The 23,304-nt window shown below is 41.6% G+C and overlaps 2 protein-coding genes across 5 annotated transcripts in view; one reads left to right on the top strand and one right to left on the bottom strand.

Annotated features, from left to right (window-relative positions):
- The window catches only part of TRABD2A (TraB domain containing 2A), a 51,204-nt gene extending 40,586 nt beyond the window's left edge, over nt 1-10,618 (top strand). For 2 of the 3 annotated variants that reach the window (XR_012485773.1, XM_074285607.1), the window contains 2 exons: nt 8,473-8,748; nt 10,163-10,618. Coding sequence is in view for 2 of the 3 variants with exons in the window: in XM_074285607.1 (XP_074141708.1) it covers nt 8,473-8,748; nt 10,163-10,346 (460 nt within the window). In the remaining variant the exon portion in view is untranslated. Of the gene's footprint in view, nt 1-8,472; nt 8,753-10,162 lie in introns of all 3 variants that reach the window. The other variant, XM_074285608.1, reaches the window with a different exon arrangement.
- A 6,109-nt stretch (nt 10,619-16,727) lies between these two features.
- DNAH6 (dynein axonemal heavy chain 6) overlaps nt 16,728-23,304 on the bottom strand; it is a 188,789-nt gene continuing 182,212 nt past the window's right edge. For both annotated transcript variants that reach the window (XM_074285606.1, XM_074285605.1), the window contains 2 exons: nt 22,713-22,935; nt 16,728-17,052 (listed from right to left, as the gene is read on the bottom strand). In XM_074285606.1, coding sequence (XP_074141707.1) covers nt 16,949-17,052; nt 22,713-22,935 — 327 coding nt within the window. In that variant the 3' untranslated portion in view covers nt 16,728-16,948. The remainder of the gene's footprint in view (nt 17,053-22,712; nt 22,936-23,304) is intronic.

Below are 23,304 nucleotides of genomic sequence, written 5' to 3'. Positions count from 1 at the left end.
TATATTCGACTCCAGTCATGGGTTTTCCATTTGTTTTCTCTGAAGCTGCTGGAAGAAGCTATTTCTATTTTGTTGAACTGACATAAGAACCAAAGAGTAAAATGACCTAGGAAGTGAAAGAATCAGGGATCTGAAGAGTCAGGAGCCCTGATTCTCCCACTTTCTAGGTCATTTTACTGCTGAACTTTGGTTTCCCCATCTGTGAAATGAGAACCATAATGCTTGGTCTCTTCACAAGACGAAGTGATTATATTCAACAAACGTTCATGAAGTGACTAGTGGGCCTCTGGCTCCAAGAAGTGGACCGAGCCCTGCCCTCAAGGAGCTTACCTAGGATGCACCATATACAAATATCAGTAAATTAGCATTAGATACAAAATAACTGATTTTAAGGACCAGGTGACACAGTGAAAACCCTTACACATAATATAAATGTAAATTGAGTCATAAGCATAGCACTTCTATGTTCCAGTCATTGTGCTCAGTGCTGGGAATACAAGGAAAGGTGAATATGTGGTTCTGGCTATTTATGGAATGTTATTTGTTCATATAACAAAATTGAGAGCTAGAATGGATGGCAAAGGCTCCTCTGCTCCTCAGAAAATGAAAATGAGACCTGCAGAGATTAAGGTTGTGCTCTTTATTATTTTCCCAGAGTTCCTTTTAGGTTCTAAGTCTGGCTGTTAATAGGCACTTTTAAGGACTTACTCTGGGGCTGAGTGTGTTTGTATGCTACTGTCTCTCTGGGAGGCTGAGGCTGGTGGATTGCTTGAGCGCAGGAGTTCTGAGCTTAGGAGGGTGAAAAGTGATCTGGTCTTGGCTCTAAACTGATATCAGGAGAGGAGGAGGGCCACCATCTTTCCTAGGGATGAGGCAGACTGGTCCAGGTGGGAACACCTGAGTTTTTATATATTATATTATGTTATATAAATGTTATATTTAGATATATATATTATATATAGAGAAAGCTTTTATAGCAATCAGTAGTATGATCATATATCTGATAAATGTTTAATGACTGACTGAATAGTCTATATCTAAGTATTGTGTGAATGGTGAAATCAATCCCTGCTCAGGGAGCTTCCATTCTAATGGGAGTGGAGTGAAAAAGTATGCAAAAAATACATACATATGTGATTGATATTATATATACATGTCTATGTGTGTGTATATATTTTTTATTTATAGCTTTGTATTTATTTGTATCTGTGTAAACATATACAGACACATTTTTATTTATATCTATATATTTATTTATGTCTGTATCTGATTATATAGCAAGAGAGAGAGAGAGAGAAACAGACGGACAGACAGAGATAGAGAGAGAGGATCAGAGATAACCTTACTAGGATAGATACTGACTGTGGGAGATGGGAAGAAACCTAGGGAAAAGTTGACCCTAACCAGATTTAATTGGAAAGAGAATTGCCTAAATCTCTGATTGGTCAATAAAATCATCCTTCCATTCCTCCAAAATAGAAATCTTTTGGCTTTTTTAACTTGACCCGGTCTTCATGGCCCAATTTAAATTCCACATTTTCCTGGAATTTCCTTACTACTTTCTCTTTTCTGAACTCAGTCATAGGACTTTAAAGTTGGCAGGGCCATAGAGACCTGTACCCGAAGATCAATTCCCACTACATCTTCCTCATGAAATTGATCATTCGTATCTCTGAAGATTTCCACTTGTGATTATGATGATGATTATTCTGAAGATTCCCACTAATAGGGAGCTCACTACCTCCCACTGCAGCACTAATTATGAGTAAGTTTTTTCTTCTATCAAGATAAATGCTCCTCCTTCCAATTTCTACCCATTGTTGCTAGTTTTCTTCATTAGTATAAAAGCAGTACAATACTTCTTCCACGTGGCAGGCTTTAACATTTTTGACCCTGCCTCCCCTGCCAAGTCTTTTCTCGGACTTCCTATTAAATATGTCTCATTCATTCAAACAGTCTTTTGGAGGCATCCCTACATGCTCTTGTGTTCTCAGGTTACAATTTTTGAGTTTCTAGCAACAGTTCATTCTGAGGATCATAGGTTAGACTCCTTCCAACTTATCAGTATCTTTCTAAAAACTTCCATCCAGGGCCAAAGAGGATTCTGCAGCTGTGGTCTGACCAGGGCAGGGTACCTTGAAACCATCTCTTCCCCAGGACAATGGCACACCACTTCTCCAAAGCAAGACAAGTTTGAATCTTCCTTCTAAGGACATACTTATTTCATTGTGAACTCACATTGAGCCTATGGTCCACTGCGACCCCTACATCTTCTTCAAAGGAGCTAGTGTCTTGCCATACCTTCCCTCTCTTATCTGAATTTTTAACTCTCTTGTTGTTTGAGATCAGTGCCATGTAAATTCTCGTTTCCTGGTTCTCTGATGATTTTCCATGTGCGAACCTTGCCTTTACATCTAGATTGTAAGCTCCTATAGGGCAGGGATCGCATATGCTGCATTTTTGTATCCCCTTTGTATACAAAGCCTAGGACTAGGGCCACACTTGGAGTATATGCCCATGCCCAGCTTGGGCTCCTGTGATGGAGATGCTGGCTCCCACACTTCCTACAGCTGTCCCACCACGCCTGAGGGCTCTTTTTCTGGCCTTAGTTCCAGATACGTTGCTTTCAGTTCCAAATGCCTTTTCAGTTCCTAGGTCTGAGGCCTTCTCTTCCACCTTGTCTCTCCTTGACCTCCCTGTGGCCTTGGGCTCTCAGCAGTAAGTAGATGTTATTTCCTTGATTGTTGAATTCTGAAGCATTGCAATCGACTGTAGTATCCCACCTTCCTTAGGGTTGGCCAGTTGCCAATCCCAGATTTATTAGAGAAGGAAACAACCTTAAAGAGCCTCTGCTCTGGTTGGGGTCTTCGGAGATCAGCTGCCACCCCCTTCTTTTAAAAAATTAATTAAAATTTATTTATAATACAATATCATATGTAATATAATACTATAAAATTATTTTTAAAATTAAAAATATTTTATGTTTTTTCTCAATTACACGGAAAGACATTTTAAACTTTTACTTTAAAAGATGTTTGAGTTCCAAATTTTCTGTCTCCTCCACTTCCCCTTTCCTGAGACAGTAAGCAATCTATGGATAATCCATGGGCTGGCTCCTTCCTGACTTTTTAAGGTAACTTGCCTGCCTCCTGAGTTACACTGAGTCCCAGCACGTGGGGACTGCCTTGGTGCCTGTATTCCTAATAGCCTGGAAGGGAAAGTAGGCAATTTTCCATCCCCGATTCTGGAGCTACAAGTGACTTTTTACCCCTTCTTCCATCCTCAGAATAATCAAAGATGGTGTTAATCCCATGATCCCATTTAAACTCTTGTTAACCTCAGTTTCTCATTCTGTCAAATGAAGGAATTGTTATTTGACAATTGTTCTTGAAAATATTTAATCTTTTTTTAACTCTAAATCTATGATCCCATTATGCTGTGAAGTTCCTTACCTTCCCTGAGCCTCAGTTTCCTAATCTGTAAAATGAAGAAATTAATCCTAATGATTGCAAAGATCTCTTCTAGCTCTAAATATATGATCCTGTGAAGTCACTCAATCTCTTGTTGTGAAATGGGGATAATAATAGCCCCTGCCTCTCAGGGCTGTTTCAAGGATAAAGCACAATCTAAATGTTGGCTGTTGCTATGATTATATTTAATTGGACAAAACTGGATTTTTAAGTTGTGAGATTTTTAAACTTTTGAGCTATGGATTTTTTGTATTGAGAGGGAAAATTGAGATCCCTGAGCTCACTTTTTAAAACAAACATCTCTGGACTCTTAATTAACTTGCCAAGGGCTCTATGTCTACTGAGTGTCTGAGACAGAATTTGAACTCATGTTTTCCTAACTGTAAGTCAGGCACTCCATATACTGAGTCACATGATCTGGTAAAAAAAAATTTCTATATTCTATGGACCAGAGCCTCCCTACACAATGGCGTGGTGGATTGGTGTCGAGATCATGGAGCTTCCAATCCCACTGCTGCCACGACGAGTGTGATCTTACTGGACTCAACTTTGTTGTCTCATCTTTAAAATGGATGATGGGGCAGCTAGAAGGAACAGTGGATAGAGTGCCAGGCCTGGAGTCGGGACCTGAGTTCAAATTCAGCCTTAGGCACTGGACACTCACTAACTGTATGATCTTGGGTAAGTCACTTAACCTGATTTCCTTGCCAAAAAGTAAAATAAAATGAGTTATTTCAAACTCCTGTGATGATCACAACAAAGAAGTTAGTGGAAGGATAATTTTTATCATTTTGGAGATGAGAAAACTGAGATTTCTTGATGGTCACACAGGGGAAAAAAAGAAGGCAGAATTGAGTTTGGAGATTTTAGATTCATAGAATTAGAGCAGGCAGGGGTCTTGGGGACCATCATTATACAGGTATACATATATATATATATATATATATAATATATTATGAATATAATGAATAATATAACATTATTACACATAAATGATATAGTCATAATGTTATAATGATACATTATGTCATATAATATATGATATATAATAAAATAATATAACATTATAATAATATAATATTAATTGTAATATTGGAGCAGCAAAATAATATAAAATGTTATTGTACATCTGAGGACCAGTATCTTCTCCTTTTTAAAGGGCTATTGTGGATTCCTCTTGGAAATTCATCTCTAGAGAGAGGAAGAGGAGAGGGGAAAATTACCTAAGCCATGTCAGGATTGTAAGGGAGGGGCTTAGAGCCATTTTCAATCCTGAGCGCGAATAATGCCATCTCAGAGAAGTATTCACAGCTTTCTAAAATCACAAGTTAAGAATCTGAATGGACTTTAGAAACCTTCTGATTGAAACCCCCTCATAATTACAAATTAAGATATTGAGATCAATGAATATTTTAAAAATTGTTTTTGTGTGTAATTGGAAAATAAATACACTTGTGAGGTTAAATGACTTGCTTGAGGTCATAAGTATCTGAGGCAGGATATGAACTCAGGACTTCTGATTAATGGGACCATCCCTGGCCCAGAAATAGCCATCCCATCTCATGGCTGTCACTTGTAAGAGAGATTTCCTTTTCCTACTTAGCTCATTGCTGAAACATCAGACTGTTTTCGTGATCACATGATGATGAGTAGCTTAATATTTAGAAATATCAGGATAATTGGAACTGTCCCACTGTGTGAACCCCTCAGGGTTTGGTTTGGTGTCTCTCCCCAGAGCACTTTATCGGGTCTTTCTCCTCCTAGAGTCCCGGGACTGTAAAGGAGATTTTTTTTCCCAATTGGGAGGATTCTGGGAATAATGATGGGCATGAGAATGTGTGTTAGCCCAGTGAACTAACTAAAGTAGAAACAGGATCTCTGCAGGCTTCAGAGTGACTTAATTTAAAATGTAATCTTATTTGTGTTTTATTACACTTTTATTTATTTTGTGAAATGTGTCCCAATTACATTTTAATCTGAAGTCAGGAAGGTCAAATGTGGCTTCACATATTAGCTGTGTGAATCATTGACTTTGTATCCATGAAAGTGATGATAACTGAAACTTATATAGTCCTTTGAGTTTTATACTATCCATTGTGTACAGTTTCCCCAAAACTTTAAAAAAATCTAGAAACTCTAGATTATCACTCCTGTTTTACAGAATGGGAAACAGGCCCAGAGGGCCCATATCTTGTCCATAGTCATATAGCTAACACATGTCAAGTGGGACTTGAACCCAAATTGGATCTAGGGTTCGTGGCACCTGAGTATATTGCCTCTTGATTGGTGGGATGAATGTGATCAGAGAAATCGTTTGATCTCTCTTTTTGAAGCATCTTCTAGATTTGAGAAGGCCAAATTTCAAAGAATTCAGAGAAAGAACGATAGAAATGACATTTATTTTAAAAATTAATTTTTTCAGCTGTGAAGTATTTTGTTTTTGATCTCTCATACTTTCTTTTCAAAAAAGGAAGAAAACCAAAAGCTTTGTTAAAAAATCAGCATAGTCGAGCAAAAACAAGTTCCCACATTTGCCATGGAGCCTAACACTGGTTTGAAGTCTGGATGGAAGGAGAGGAGTTTGGTTTTGGACATGTGAACTTCGAGGGTGTGGAGAAATATTGCCAGAGATAACTTCTACTCAAATGGGCAGCTGGTCCTCGGTGGAGAGGGAGCTTTGGGAAGCATGATCTTAGAGGCCCATCTAGTCAAAACTCCTCCTTTTTAAATGAGGAAATCAGTCACCAGATGATTGTTCCAAGGTCATGTAGATGTTTAGCATCTTAAGTGGGATTTGAGTTTGAGTCCTAGGTCATATGCCTGGGACTCCTCTGGATGATGTCCAAGAAGAGGGTGGGCACTCTGAAGGAGGGTGAGCAGAGGGGAAAAGGTTAGAGGCTCGTGGTAGAGTCATGATAAATGTCTGCAGTCAGAGAGCAGGATGATTGAGACTTGGCCAGCAAAAGGAACTACAAGGGTGGGTGGAGAGAAAGGGGCACCATTATGTCATAAAACTCAAGAGAGAAATGATTTCTGAAAATGTTGGTGGTGGTTTAGGGAAGTTGAGGGTGGGACCTCAGCAAAATCTGACTGTTTCCTTTAGATTCCCATGAGAGAAGGATATTATTACTGTAGATTTCTACAATAACAGGATATTTGCAGCGACATGAGGTAGAAGGGGCCATCTGGTCTACCATATTGACTGGTTCTTGTAGATTCCTACAGAAAAAGATACTCAGTAACATGGAGCTGAAAGGGGCCACCTGGTCTACCCTCCTGATTGCTTCCTGTAGATTGCTACAGTAATAGGATACCCTTAACAACATGGAGGTAGAAGGAGCCATCCTGACTGGTTCCTTTAGATTCCTACAGTAACAGGTTATCCTTATCAACATGGAGGTAGAAGGAACCATCCTGATTGTTTCCTTTAGATTCCCATGATAGCAGGATACACTTAGCAACATGGAGCTAGAAGGGGCCATCTTGACTTGATTCCTATAGATTCTTACAGTAACAGGATATTTTTAGTTATATGGATCTAGAAGGGGCCATCTGGTCTACCTTACCTATTTTACAAATGGAGGGAATAAGGCCCAGGGAGGTTTGTGGCTTTGGATCATAGAATAGGGCTTGAAGGGACTTTAGAGGCTATCTGGTGCAAGTCACCCATCTTATAGATGAGGAAATGGGGGCCCAGGGGAGGAGGGAGGATGTTGGTTTCTAGACTTTGCTTCTTCAGAGCTTTTGGAGGATCACAGCATTGATGGCTATCTGTGAGCTAGTCTCTGATCAGTCTCTACATGCTGAGTTAGGTTAATGGAACCCTCCAAGGTTCTCATGTGACAGCTGAGGAACTGAGGCACTGGTGAAGTGACCTGCATGAGACCATATGCTAGTCTTAGGGGGATGTATCTGATTAGGTTTAGGACCCTATAAAGGGGCCACACTGTCCCTGATCAGGTTTGAGGGGGTGTTAGAAAGTTCTAGAATGCTTCATTTATAAATGCCCCCTATCTGGTAGCAGGGGTGAGAGTGTTTTTGGTATCTAGGCTTGTGGTAAGGTAGGCACAGGGTTCATGTTGACATTGTGGGCCCCGGCTTTGAGGGATGCTGTGGGTACAGCCTAGGTCTGTCTCAGGCAACACTGTGGGGAAGGCCCATCCCGGGCCTTCCTGGCCTCCTGGTGCCCTCTCTCTGTCCCTCCAGTGGCCTGGGCCCCACCTGACATTTTGGAGAACATTCAGGCCATTTGGTCGGAGGTTGGGGGGAGGGTGGATGGCAGACATTTTCTTCCCTGGCCAGGGGAGTGGCTGTACATTGAGAACAGCCGTGAGGTCATTCTGCAGTGTCTACTCCAATAGAGTATAAGCTCCTTGAAGGCAGGGAGGGCTCACTTTTCCTTGTCCCAGTGCTTGGCACAGAGGGCAGCCCCAGGGACTTGTTTGTTGATGGTTTCAGAGAGGAACCTTTCTGAGACATGAATGGCTGATGCTCAGCCAGCCTGGCTTCATTCCCATAAACAGGAGGAGACCTCCCCTCCCCTCCCATCCATCTCCCTTCTCCACTCTTCCCCTGGGGGGTGATTGGGGGAGGGGCTGTCCTGAAGCATCCTCATTGGATGGGAGCCGGTTTAAGGGGGTGGGAGGTACTGGGAAAAGTAATCTGGAAAAAGGTGGGGAGCAGTGGCCTGGTGTGGGGATAGGGAGCTGGCCATCCATCTGCAAAAGTCCGAGTTCAGGCGCTGGCTTGATCATACCCTGAGCAAGCCATGTAGCCCCTTCCTGTGTCTGCCCAGATGGAAGAATTTTCTGTCCCTAAAACCAAGGTCTGGTCCCGTCCCCAAAAAGTACGATTGTAAAGCATAAATCCTGTTGGTTACTAGGCCCTGGGGCCCCTTAGTCCACCCACCCATTTTACAGGTGAGGGAGTCAAGGCTGGACTTTGGGGTTTGATTTTTGTTGTGGACCCCCTGACACATCCTTTCCAATGCTTTGTTTGCCAGTGAGAAGCCCAGGAGAGCCCCTTCCACTCTGTCCCCCTCTTCCCCTGCCCATGCACCCTACGGGATGGCCAAGGTGTCCACTCCCCTCGGGCAGTTAGGGGAGGAAGAGGAGGAGGAAGAAGAGGAGGAGGAAGAGCTGCTCCCCCACCTGCTCTTGCCTGGGAATGCTGACCTGTTGGAGAAGATGGACAGGAAGTACAGGAAAAAAAGAAAGAAGCAGCTGAAGAAGCAGAGGCTCCGGCAGTTCAGTGACCTATGGGTGCGCCTGGAGGAGGGGTCAGTGTTATGGGCCTGCTCTTCTCTGGGGGCTGCGGGCCTCATCGCCCCTCCTCTCTGGGGTGGGAGGTCAAAGACCTATGTGAGAAGGAGAGGAGTAGGATGGAAAGAAGATGGAGAGGGGGGAGAGGAGGAGGGAAGGATGAAAAAGGAGAGAAAAGGAGAAGGAGAAGGGAAGGAGGATGGAGAGGAGGGAGGAGGGAAGGAGAATGGAAAGAGGGAAGAGGGGGAGGAGGGAAGGAGGATGGAGAGAAGGGGGAAGAAGATGGAGAGAGAAGAGCAGAGGAAGAGGGATAAGCACTAGCTAGAGCCAGCAAACTGACCATACGAGAAAGGCTTTTTCACTTCTGTACTTCTCTTGGATCAGGGCAACCTGAACATGTATTTGGGAACAATTATTCTTATCATTTGTTTTACTTTTACCTGCAAATGTCATAGGAACATAGCTTTAAAGCTGAAAATCTATCCAAAGGATCATTAAGTCTAACCATGTCATTTTATAGGTGAATAAACTGAAGTCCAGAGGTATTAAACTGAGGTTGGTCAATTCAACAAACATCAATCAAATGCTTATTATGTGCCAGGCACTTAAAAGAGGTCAAGTGATTTTCTTAGGGTCACACAGTTAGTATATGTCTGAGGCTGGATTTGAACTCAGGTCTTTCCCTACACAATGGGGATTGTGAGAAGGATATAGAAGCTCTCTTGAAGTTTTTGAAGGGCTGCTGCATAGATGAGATTTGGGCTTGTTCTTCTTAGTCTCAGGGACAGAACTGTTTACCAGGGATAAAAGTGGCAGAAAGGCAGATTTCAAGTCAATAGAATGGGAAAATTTCCCAACAATGAGAATTAATCCAAAGCAAATAGATTGCCTTAGAGGAAGTAGTAGATTTCTCTTCATGAGGTATCTCAAAGGTTGGCTTCAACCATTATGTAGGATATTATATAATGGATTCTTTGAGAAGGTTAGGTGACTTAGTAGCTAGGAAGATGTACCCAGAACTCAGGAAGACCTGAATTAAAATTTAGTGTCAGACACATCCTAAATGTATGATCCTGAAGAAGTCACTTAACTTGTCAGCTTCAGTTTCTTTGTTTCTGAGTAAAATCAATATAATAATAATAATACCACCTCCCTCACGTTGTTATATAAATAAAATGAGATAATATTTAAAAAGTGCTTTATTAATCTTAAAATGATTCATAAATAGTAGTTATTCTTTATTTTCTTTAAAACATTATACATAAAAAGTGCGTTGTTATACCTCGTTCATATTACGCACTTAAATGCTTGTTGACTGATTGATTGTGTCGTATTTCATTATTCAAGGGCCAAATAGTTTCATTTTTAGTATCATCCCTGCCTGGTTTGGAGGTGGTAAGTCTCATCATTCTTTTCTCTTTTTTCTCCCAGTGCTCCAGCTCCACTTCCTCGGATTCGAATTGTCAATGGGTACATCACGGTGGAGCCCCTGCTGCCGGGCCACAGGAGATCGCTCCATACCCAGACAGTGTCAAACAGTGCCTGCCTGTCCCTCTGGACACTTTTGTTCTGGTTGTTGACTCTGGTGCTTCAAACGGAGATTGCACTTCTCTGATACATGTCCCCGGGTGTGCATCGCCGAATAAAGGCCTGAAAAGCAGAAAGCCTTTACGCCTGTTACTTGAAAGGACCCGACCCTTCTGGCCAGGGCTGTCTCACCTTGTGTGACAGCCCTGTGGGGAGGACGCTTTGAGTGAAAGCCATTTAGTTTAATTCTTCTCTTCTGAAGAATGACATCCATGTTATCCCAGAATGCTTTGGGAAGATGTATCATGTTGTAAAATAGCTGTAATTTAGCTCTGTGTAAATCATTAAATATGTTTTTTCTGAACTTTTACTTTTTCTGCTCCTGTGCTGCTGCAGGAATATACTGTGCAAATAGGGTTCAAGTTCCACCTGGGACACTTTGTGGCCATTTTCCTGGGAAATCTCTGAGACTATATGTGGCCAATTCGGGGCTAATGTGTGTTGTTAGAGGAAGCTAGTCTGAGGAGCAGCCTGTATGCAGGGTCAGTAAGCATTTATTAGGCACCTGTGTGTACCAAGCACTGTGCTAATTGCTGAGGATACAAAGAAGGACAAAAGTACACTCAGTCTTCCAGGAGCTTGCGTACTAATGGGGGCAAATAACAGGTATGGAATAACTCACCATAACCCTGAACTGTGCTCATTCTGAATTTATAAAGAAACTAAGGCACATAGGGAAGGACAGGGACCTGTTCAGATTCATGGTCCTGGTTCTCCCATCCAAGGCTCCCTCGACTCTACCCCATTGCTTTATATAGCCAAGCAAGTGCAGTTGCTAATATGATGCTTTTGATATTTGGAAAATTTTTATAATATTTAAAAAACATAATAAAGCCCTATTTTCTCACCTTTCTTATTCTCAGCTATCAAATGGGAGTCTCAGAAGAGTTCTAGCTGTAAGAACAACCCTCAGCTACAAAATGAGGTTAAGTCTCTCAGAGCCAGGGGGGGAAAAAAAAAATCCTTCCCAGACTCAGTTTCCCCAGATGAAAAATGAGGGGAGATGGTGTTAGAAGAGTTCTGAGGATCGATGGGGAGACCTCACCTCCTGGTTTTTCTATTTGTAGAAGGAGGAGGATGGCCTGGGAGGAGGATTCCATGTTCCCCCTTCCTCATGTCACGTTTTAGCTAAAACTCTTCCCCCTATTACTTCTAAGAACAGTGACTTCATCACGGTGGATATGTTACCCACCCCCATCCAGGTCTCCTTGCATCTTAGTGAACAGTCTCCCATAGTCTGTGGGACTGAAGCATTTATCACCCCAAGGCCAGCCACAGTGGTAGCCCACTCTAAATTTAGCTAAGGTCATCGTCATCTGTCCCTAGGCCTGCCAGGGTTTGCTGGCATAGCCTCCAAGAACCCAAGGTCACCTCTGAACCAGGATGAGACATCAGAGATTGCTAAAAATAATGGGACCCTTTCAAAACTCAATTCCCATCTCCCACCACTCCCCTCTCCCTATAGCCACTATCACCTCTATTAATTTTATTTTATTGATATTTAATATTTATATTTTCCCAGTTACATTTAAAACCATTTCTTTATAATCCTTTTTTAAACAAGTTCCAAATTCTCTTTTCCTCCTCACCCCTAACTCCCATTAAGATGTGAAATTATATGAAACATTTTCATAAGTCATGTTGTGACAGAAAACAGTATCTTCTCAAAAAGCCCTCAGGAAAAATAAAAATCTGTACTCGGATACAATCAGTTTTTTGAGTATGGATATCATTTTTCATCATAAGGCCTTCAGAGTAGTCATGCATCATTGCATTGCTGACAATAGCAAAATCATTCGTAGCTGATCATTGCACAACATTGTTTTTATTTTGTATGTAGTATATTTCACTTTGCTCGAGTTCAAGGAGGACTTTCCAGTTTCTTCTGAGAACATCCTGCTCATCATTTCCCATAGAACAATAATATTCCGTTAGGATCACATACCAGTTTGTTCAGCCCTTCCCCAATTGATGGACATCCCCTCAATTTTTAATTCTTTAAGAATAGAGCTGCTATAAATATTTTTGTACCCATAGGTATTTTTTCCTTTTTAAAAAAATCTTTTTCATCATCACTTCCACTAGACTAGCTCTCTAGATGCAGATTTTTCTTGGTTGCTAAAAGCAAACATCGACTTAGAAAACCACAGATTAGTATTATCTGTATTCTATAATATCCATTTAATTTTAAAAAAATATTTCCCAATTTTAAAACTTAAATAAAAATATTAAATTGAAATATTTAAATAAAATAAAATAATTTTAAGTATTTTCCAATGGCTGCAATCTGGAAAGTTGTGGCAGTGCCAACTCCATCCTCACTGAAGAAAAACCAGTTCATCGCCTTTCCCAAATGTAAAATGTCAAATTCAAATGGTGGTATATCAACATAGAAAATCAGCTATTAGTATTATCTATATTCTATACCAGTGGTCCTCAAACTTTTAAAATAGGGGACCAGTTCACTGTGCCTCAGACTGTTGGACGGCTGGTCTATAGTAAAAACAAAAACTCACACTTTGTCTCTGCCCCTCAGCCCATTTGTCATAACCCTGGGGTGGGCCAAATAAACGTCCTCAGCGGGCCATGTCTGGCCCACGGGTCGTGGTTTGAGAACCCCTATTTTATACTATCTGTATTTAATTTTAAAAATTATTTCCCAATTTTAAAATTTAAAATATTAAATTTAAATAAATATTTTAATGAATAAAAGTTAAATATGGTGGTACATCGACTTAGAAAATCACCTATTAGTATTATCTATATTCTATCCTATCTGTATTTAATTTTAAAAATTATTTACCAATTTTTAAAATTTTAAATTTAAAGTATTAAATTTAAATATTTTAATGAATAAAATAAAATTTAAATATGGTCATACATTGACTTAGAAAATCACCTATTAATATTATCTATATTCTATAGTATCTGTATTAAATTTTAAAATATTTCCCAATTTAAAAATTTAAATTAAAAATATTAAATTTAAATATTTAAATAAATAATTTAAAATAAAATAAAATTATAATTTTAAAATATTTTCTAATGGCTGCAATCTGGAAAGTTGTGGGAGTGCCAACTCCATCCCCACTGAAGAAAAACCATTTCACCCCAAAGAGCCTTGGTTTTCCCATCTATGAAACAGCAACAATAAAGCTTGCATTCCTCCTTTCTAGACGTGGTGCCTTATTAAACCCATCTGTGAGTTATTGTGAGCATCTTGTCAGGGAAGGCTACCCAAGGGAGCCTCTGGAGAGCCAGGCCAGCCCCTCAATGGAGGAAGGAAATGTGCCTGGTTGGGGGCTCTGTGCCTGCCCCAGGGCTGCTTACCACTTGTAGGCACTGCCCTACTCTGGCAGCTGGAAAATGAGGGGATTGGACCTGACAGCCTCTGAGATCCTTAATGAATGTTTATTGACTGAGTGGAGTGGTTCAGTGGGCAGAGCCTTGGGCTGGAGCTTACCAGCTCACGAGTCCATTAGCACAGTTTGTCTATTCTTCTGTAAAAAGGGAATAATAACAGTACCTGCCTTTGTTGCAAAGATCAAATGAGATTAATTTGTAAAGCATTAGGCACAGTGTCCAACATACAATAGGCTCTCTATAAATGTCTCTTCCCAGACAGAGAAGATAAAGGAAGGGAAGGGCATTTAGGTGAAGGACCTTATTAACAAAGGTAAAACACAGAGACCAGAACGAGTATACTATGGATCTAGAGAAAGTAATGACAAATAAAATTGAAGGGAAAGAAAATGGACCATTCAAGAGTCTTGTAAATATCTTCGAAGAATTTAGTTTTTTTTTCTTCTAGATTATTGGAAGGAGGATGTTTTCTATTTTCCAAGTTGTTAGGGTGATTCAACCCCTCAGCAACATGCAGTCAGGATTTGATGGACCCCCTTCTCTTGGGGTCTCTGGAAAAGGCTGAGTGACCACTTAGTGGGGACCCTTAATTGAATTGGATTGAATTAGTTGCCCCTTCTTGCTCTCAGAATCTAAGTGATGGGATTAAAATGGTACTTGGAAAGACTATTTTGGCCATGGGGCCCAGGATAGACTGGAAAGGGGAGGCAGCTTTGCAAGGACCATACTGGGAAAGGAGAAATGCAAACTTTATTATTGTCATTTCATAGATGGGAAAACCAAGGTTCTCAGGGGGTAAACTGGTTTGTCTTTGGTGGAGATGGAGTTCCCAAGTGTGGCCCAAATCATTAGGAAATGTTTAACAAATTAAATACAGTAGTCTTAATAGCTATCTTGTCTACCTCTCGGGATTGTTCAGAGGAGTAAATTCAGGGATTCTTAAGCTTTTTTTGAGTTCTGGATCCCTCCCTTCATTTTGGCAAAGTCACTGGACCTCTTTACAGAATAATGCTTTTTAGATAATTGCAGGAAATACTAAATTTCAGTTAAAGCTTAGCAAAAATACATTTTCCCCCTCCAAGCTGAGTGTCCATGGACTCCAGTTAAAGATCCTTGCTTTAGAAAAAATAGTATTTTGTATACCACAAAGGTCAGTTCTTAGTAATTCAAGCATGAGATGATAGATCTGGGCTACAGAGAAGATCAATCACAGAAAGAAGGAAAAAATCAATAGGATTTAATAAGTCATTGGAAGTGAAGGGTAAAGGAGATATTTTCAAGGCTTTAAGTTTGGGACAATGAAAAAAACTATAGAAGCAGATTTGTGAGGGAGAATCAGTGATGACAGGAGGTCCAGGCTTCCGGGGCTTCACAGGGGATCTAGTTTAATCTCATTTTACAGATGGGCAAACTAAGGACAAGGGAGGTGAAATGCATTGTCTGAAATCACACAGGTGGTGTGTCATAGGTAGGATTCTCTGATGTGAGAGTCCTACTCATTTCTCTGTACCAAAGGAACTGAAATGATTTAATTCCCATGAAAGCCAAGGAAATGGATTCAAGAAAGAAATTAAATAAGTTGTTATATAAACTAGTGGTGATGTAAACACCGTCTTTCTCACTTGCTGGCCATGGTTTCCTGGGCCACATCAAAGTAGAATTAAAACAAAGAACAATAGCTTTCTTCACCATACCTTTCCTAACCTGGCAGAAGTCTGCTTCTACTGGGAAGATAGTGGGAGGCATCAAGCCTTGGACTAGTGAGAATCTTTTAAATGACAGGTGCTGGGTGGGGAGCGATGTCACACAGGTGAGGGAAAGGGCAGGTAAGGTTCCATGTCTTGAGATAGTTTTGAATTCCAAGGAGTGAAAGTTTAATTCCATTTCCTCAGCTCCTGTAGATCTGGATTCAAACTCTGTGTGACCTCAGGTAAACTTAACTTTGTGCCTCAGTTTTCTCTTCTGTAAAATGAGTCATTTGACTTTGCCAAAACAAGGAGTAGAATAGATAATTCTGGGTGAAAGTTTAATTAATGTAATTGCAAAATCTTCCCCACTTACACATAGAGGTGTATATATTATATATTAGAAAATTAGAGGGAGAGAGAAAATGAGAGAGTAGGGAGAGAGAAAGTTAGGGAGAAGGGAGAAAGAGATGGCAGAGGAAGGAGAGAGACAGAGACACACACACAGAGAAGCAGAGACTGAGAGAGAAAGAGTAGGGAGGGAGAAAATTGGGGAGAAAAGGGGGGGTGGTGAAATGGGGGAGAAAGGAGAAGAGAGGAGACAGAGAGATAGACACACAGAGACATGAGAGAGACAAGGGAGAGAAAAGGGAGAGAAAAGGAAGATGGGGAGAAGAGAAGGAGAAGAGGGGGAGCCGGCTCGTGCTCCCCTCATTCCTGGGAAGGAACAGCTCTGTAGGAGTTTGCCCGATCCCCAAAGCGGAGGGGACAGAGGATGCAGCTGAGACCTTTAGAAGGGTCTGCTTTCTGTACTTGCTGTACCCCAAGTGAGGCTGCAGAGCCAGAGATAGCAGCTGATGGGGAAGGAAGGGGACCCTTGGGAACTCCTGCAGGAAGGAGAGAAAAGAATCCCAGGAGAACCGTAAGGTCCCCCTGCCTCCCCCAGGACAATGTTTTCCGTTAGTTTGGCCGAGAAATGCTAACCTAAAACTCAGGCACACAGTGCTCCTAGTGTGTCAGAGCTGGAGACTCCCAGTGTCACCTGCTCATTTCACAAGATGAGGAAACTGAGACCGGAGGGGTCCCAGAGAGCGGCAGGGCGGGTGTTCCACCTCGCTCTGTCTCCTGCCTCCCTCCTCTACCTCGATGCCTTTCTTCACAGAGATGAAGCTCATTTCTGCTCCGAAGCCACACTTATTTTAAGCATCCTGGCTGAGAGAACGGTCTGGACAAATGGAGCTGGAGTATCTTTATGAGACAGAAACACACTCCCTCCCTCCTTGGGGGAGACTCGCTCCTTGTTCCCCTCTTCCTGCTCCCATAGTGTCCAAAAGAGCAAAAGAGAGAAAAAAATCCTAGGGTTATTGTAAGAAACTTTTAGAGTATTTTATTCTGAATTTGAAGAGAAATAAAAATCACAATTTCCTTCCCTTTATTGTAAAATCAAGTCACTGGTAACACACCGTGTCTGGCCGGAGCCAGTGACCGCTCTCCAGTGACCGGCCAGCAACTTTGGGCCCTCGTACATACGGGGCCTCTCTCCACCACCATGTTTCCACACTTCTCGGACCATCGTGCTGCCTTACTCATTCAGTTGGCACAGCAGAGCGGAGCCTTTGGCTATCCAGTAGTCATTGGGTTTCTCGGACGGTAAGAGGATTGTCACCACAAAATTAGTTGAATGGCCTAGTTAAGAAATGAGAAGAAATTTGTTAAAGCGATTCTCCCCGTAGTGGGAAGAATATTTAAGAAAGGCTCCTTCTCTGGTGTCCTTGGACTGTCCCTCTGCGAGTCCGGATTTCTCCATCCTTGAAAAGAATGGTTTAGACTAGATGGTCTCTGAGAGAGGCCCTGGGCCCTCTCCAGCCTCAGTTTCCCCATCTGTAGGATGAGAAGATTGGACTACATGGTTTCTGCAATCCTTCTAAGCATTCCTCAGCCCCAGGATTCAGGGAGAGGTTTCCCCAGTCTGGGGAACGGCCTACTCATCCAGTTTGGGGCCAAGCACAGACCCCAGGCCAGTGGAGGAAGAAGAGAAACTGCTTTTTAAAGAGAGAGGGGTCAGAAGACAGACTGGACCAGGTGTTGTGCTCCCCTAATAGCTCCCTTAATCCTAGGAGTTCAGGGCCATCATTAGCCTCAATTTACCACTGAGGAAAAGGAGCTATAAATGGAAGTTAAGTCTAAGGTCATATGAAGTGTCTGAGATTGGATTTCTGGAACAAACGTGGGAGCTGATATTGCTGTCGAGGCTAAGATCAGCCCAAGAGTGCTTATCTATAGGTCTCACCCTTGCTCTTTGGGGATGTCCCTCACTAAAGCCTTTTCCCAATCAATCAAGCAATCAACATTTATTATTGCCGAATCATTTTTCAGTTGTGTACAACTCTATAACCTCATCTGGGTTTATCTTTCAAAGAGTGGTTTGCCATTTTCTTTTTTTAGCTCATTTTACAGATGGGGAAACTGAGGCAAAAAGGGCTAAGTGACTTGCCAGCTTTGAACTCACAAAAAAAAAGTCTTCCTTGTTCTGGCACTTTATTTACTGTCCCACCTAGCTGCCCAATGCTGTCCCACCTAGCTGCCCAGTAATTAAGTATTTAACAAATTAAACATTTATTAAGCATTTACTATGTTTAAGATATTGTGTTTAAGTGCTGGAGATACAAAAAGAGGCAAAAGATAGTTCTTAACCTTGAGAAACTCACAATTGAGTGGAGAAGACAACATGCAACAAATAAATACAAAAATGCTCCATGTGGCTCCTTGCTGACCTGAATTTAAACGGCCTCTTCTATGACTTTTATACTCTTTGGAACTCAATGAAAAAAGGGACTCCACGACTTCTGGAAATCACATGTGATGATAAAGGGAGAGAAAATATTTCATTTTTTGGTTAGGGTCCAAGCTCAAAAGCCATTTTTTTTTCTATCTGAGGTGTCCGTGAAGTGAATATTTCTCTTTTTCCATCTTTTCCTGAGGAACCGGACTCTCTCCCCACTGAGATTTTCTGCCCCTTAGAGATGGTCTAGCAGATCCCGTGAAGCCCTATCTGCCAATCAAGCTGAGACTTGAGGGAAAGGTGGAGGACGGTTTGAAGAAGTGTGAAAGGCAAGAAAGAAAGATTGGCTTTCACCTCAACTGAATTCAATGGAGAGAGAGCTGGAGTTGGAGCTAGAGTTTGCCTCAGGCACATTCTTAGTTGTGAAATTATGGGAAAACTACTTTCTCTCTTTTAGACCCAGTTTTCCCATCTGTAAAATGGAGACAATAATAACACTAACTTCCAAAGATTGTTATGATGATCAAGTGAGATATTTGGGAAGCATTTTGCAAACTGTAAAGCATCATGTAAATGTGGACTATTATTAAAACTCAGTAAACGTTTGCTGGATTTTGGGGTATGGAGGGATGAATCCACAACTTCCTCAGGAGGAGCAGCTTCCAATAAAACCTCCTTTACTCTGGCGTTCAGGTCTTTATCTGTTTTTATGGCAAATTGTCCCGAGACAGCCCTGGGAGCACTGAGATGTTAAGTGACTTCACCCAGCCAGTGAAAGTCAGAGGCTGCACTGGAACCCAGCTCTGAGACCAGCTCTTAAGTATCACACAGCAGGCTCTCCAGCCATGTCCTTTGTGTGTTAGACTAGGGATGTGAACTAAGGTTTCACAGTAAAAGATACTCCCAGGAGTCAGGTTCCTCTGGGATCACTCAGGTTTTGCTCCCAGGAAAAGATGGAGAAAGAGAAATAGGCATTTCATGGACACTTCAGAGAGGAAAAAACAAAACAAAACTAGCTTTTGAGCTTGGACTCCAATCAGAAAATGAAATCTTTCCTCTCCCTTTATTGTCATTTCCAGAAGTCACGGAGTTTTATTTTTGTTTTTTGGGTTTTTTTAATTGATTATGAATTCCAAAGAGTATAAAAGTCACAGAAGAGGAACTTCCTTCTACCAAAGGAGACAGCATCTTCTCTTCCATTTAGAGCTACTAGGAACTTAAGTGACTCGGCCAAGCTGGTAGGTGCCAGAATTTGAACTTGAACCCTTTCTTCTTGACCCCCAAGCTGCCTTTCTGCCCATTAGGGCCCCCCTGCTTCTCAAATGCACTTGCCTTTCCAATACAATTTTGCCTTAGACAGTTGAATTTACTGTCTGCTCTGTTGATTTACTTTGGAGGCTTGTTTGATTCTTACAATTGCATTGCCCTCGGTCATATTAAATACTTTGGATTAATCTTAGGCAACGCTAATAAATTCCTTAAATTTTTTTTAACTTAAATACAATTTTGTTAGACAATTGAATGTACTATATGCTCTGTTGTTTTATTCTGGAGGCTTGTTTGATTCCTTGCCCTCGGTTATATTAAAAAACAAACTAATTTGGGTTAATCTTAGGACCTGTTGGCCGTTGCCTGATTTTTTAAAAACTCAATTTAATCTCCCAAACTAGAGGACTGGCTCCTCTTGTTTGAAGTGTCAAAGTGCCAGGTTCTGACAATGTTAGCATGGCTCTAAGACTACAGGAAAAGAGGCTCAAGATCTCTCATCCTAAAACTCAAATCCTACTAAGTAGTTCCAGCCTGAGAGACACCCCAGGGGCAGGAAGGGACTTTAAGGATGCTTTAATTAGATTTAACTAGCAGAAAAGTGCTGAGCCTGGATTTAGGAAGACCTGAGGGTCAAAACTGACTTCAGACATTTCCTGCCTGTGTGATTCTGGGTAAGTCACTTCACTCGGTTTGCCTCAGTTTTCTCCCCTGTAAAATGAGCTGGGGAAGGAAATGGCAGACAGCTCCAGGGTCTTTGCCAAGAAAACCCCAAAAGGGGGCAGGGGGCATGACTGGAAAATGACTGGACGACAATTAAGATTGCTGCTGACATCATTGAAAAGAAATGCAACAGAGTGTTAAGGTCCTCCTGAACGTGTGCTTTACAAGAGGTAATGACTGAACCAGATCCTTCCCAAGTGATTCCTGAAGTTTAATCACGCAAGTAAGGCTTTCTAATTTCCCCAATCCTGGCTCTTTTTCTCCACCTAGTGGAATTCTGAGGCTAAAGGCTCAAGGGACTGATTTCAAATGACAGATTGGCTGGATTTTGTGCCTCAACTTTCTCACTTTAAAAATGGGCAGACTGAAATGCCCCTGAGGGATTTAATTTCTGGGTGAGGAAATTCCCTGTGCCATTCAGTAGGTGCAGTATAATGGACAGAGCACTAGACTTGGAATTGGGAAGATATGAATTCAAATTTGGCCAGAGACGCTTAGTCGCTATGTGACCAGGCAAGTCATTTATCCTTTCTCACTCTTAGTTTGTCCATTTCTAAAATGGTGGTGGTAATAATGGTACCTTTATCACAGAGCTATTGCGAAGATCCAATGAGATAATATATGAACCTCTGAAAAGCTTTCAAGGTTTAGATGAATATTAGAAGCCAGAAGTGACCATGATGGGAGGGGAAACTTGTGTCTTATAAGGCCCAGGGCGATAGGGAGTTACTTTGTGTGTACGTTAGGTGGGACGCTCCGAGCAGATGCTGGCTTCTGACTGAATCAGGGCAGAATGACACAGGACACGAATGATACAAGACACAGCTGAGACTTGTGGGCCCGGACAATCACTACTGTCCCAGGAGAAAGGCAGCAAGGTGACAAGTGCCCATGGAGATCTAATAAACTAGCATCCAACCCACTGGAGAAGAGTCATGGTTGAGCCAAGGGCTCTCTCTCAATAAACAAATGGAAAATCACAAAATCTCAGACCTGGAAGAGTCATATATGAAGAAAAAGCAAAACTATCTCTTGCCTTCAAGGAACATGCATTCTAATGGGAAGAAAAAGATTCAAATTCATTTATAAATATCATTGAATTCATAATAACCATTTGTTATTATGTTGTTTTCCCCCTCAAACAGTAGACACTAATATGACAACTATAATCACATGAGGAGGAATTCTACAATTTTTTTAGGTAGGGCTCCTCAAATCTCCCCTGAGATGGGAAGCAATAGTATGATAAAAATGGCAATAGATTTGGGGTCTCTCTGACACTAGATCATAGATTTAGACTTTGGAGGAGGGGGGCTTTAATTATCATCTAGTCTGACTTGAGATTTGTTTTATGATTTGAGAACCTGAAGCCCAGATAAGTGCCCAGGATCACATAGGTAGAGGAAACCGATAACAAGCTCTGCTATGTCAATGTGTTAATAATGTGCTCTGGCAATGTCTGAATGACTGAATTCTGGTTAATGTTAATAGGAGCTAGCTTGTCTCAGTGTCAATGTAGCCCCCCAAAATTGCACGATGCTCAGTGTTGGTAAAATGCTGAAAGACTTCTATTAAAAGACCATTATCAACACTGAGCACCATCAGAAGCCCGAAGCTTGCCCTTTGAGTAGCTGGGCGACTTATTATTTTAAGTTCAGTTAATGGTCCACTTGCTTTGTTTGTGATTTTAAAGATGGGACTGGCTTCCTATGTCTTTCCCACGGGGCCTCTGCCCATTTGCTATAGTCTTAGTTTTCATGGATCACAGGACTTGGAACTTGCAGAGGTGGAAAGATGATCCAGATCCAAGCTTTCATTTAACAGATGAGGAAGCCAATGCTTGCCTAAAAGTGTAAGGGTAGGAAGCAACAATGGTTGGATTTGAACCCAGATCCTCTGTTCCAAATCCAAGCTTTCATTTAACAGATGAGGAAGCCAATGCTTGCCTAAAGGTGTAAGGGTAGGAAGCAACAATGGTTGGATTTGAACCCAGATCCTCTGTTTCTAATTCTGATAGTCTTGCTCCTATACCCTTTCCCAGATTGTAGCCATAGAAGCCAGATAAAAATAATATTGAGGTTGATGAGGATTTCTGTAGTGCCTCAAGGGTATAAAGTACTTTACAAATATTATTTTCCACATAATGCTTAAAACAACCCTGCAGGTGACCTTGCCCAGCCCTCCCTCACTTCAGTCCAATTGACTTTCATGTCTTGGTTTCACCTCCCTGATGTCCTGGTTCTCCATCAGAAATCAAGGACAAACAACAATAGTAGCCATCACCTCTGGCAGGTAGATATCATCATCCCCTTTTTGCATAGGAGAAAACTGAGGTAAACAGAAGGCAGGTGACTTGTTCAAAGTCACATGGCTAGGAAGCAGTGGAGGCTACATTGGCACTCAGATCTTCCTGTCTTCAGATCGAGCACTCAGTGCCCCATGGCACCATCTCACTGTTAGAAATTGGGATGATCCTATTATGTCTGAAATTTGTTTTTTGGGTCCTTTGTGAGAAAGAAATATACATAATCACAACATTGAGGTTGCATTTTGTGTTGATGTACAAAGTTCTTACCAGTGGTGGACAGCGTCCCTGCTCGGGCTCCAGTTTTATAGAGTGGAGAGTGATACAGCGAGGGAATGGGTTCATAATTCTGATGAGGCTCAAAATGTACCACGGGCAACATAGGGTTCATCTGTCCAGGCAAAGCATCTTCTATAACCATGTTTTCATCATCCCAGCGTGAAGCGTCCATGAACATTCCATGCACCAGCACGCCATCCTCAGGAATTGGCAGCTGAAAGGGAAACATAAGCGCAGAAACCCAGTGGGTGCATTTCTGGAGGTGTGACCTTGAGGAATAAGCATTTAAAAAGCACCTCTTTTGTCAGGCAGCCAACTAGCATTTATTAAGCACTTACTATGTGCGAGGCACTGGGCTAAGTGGTGGGGTTACAAAGAAAGGCAACAGCAGTAGCAGTAATAAAAACTCAGATAAAACAAGGCAAAAAGTTTCTGGGCCCTCCAGGACCTCACAATGTAATGGGGCCGGATACTGGGCAAAGTTCTAAATGGAACGAACAAAGCAAATACAAATGTATCTCAGATTCTCTCTCTCTCCATCCATCCATCTGCCCATTGTCTATCCATCTATCTATCCATCTAT

Source organism: Sminthopsis crassicaudata, chromosome 2 (genome assembly GCF_048593235.1).
Source record: "Sminthopsis crassicaudata isolate SCR6 chromosome 2, ASM4859323v1, whole genome shotgun sequence".
In the NCBI taxonomy this organism is placed as follows: Eukaryota; Metazoa; Chordata; class Mammalia; order Dasyuromorphia; family Dasyuridae; genus Sminthopsis; species Sminthopsis crassicaudata.
Note: the sequence above shows the minus strand (reverse complement) of the source record. Positions and strands in the feature narration are given on the sequence as shown.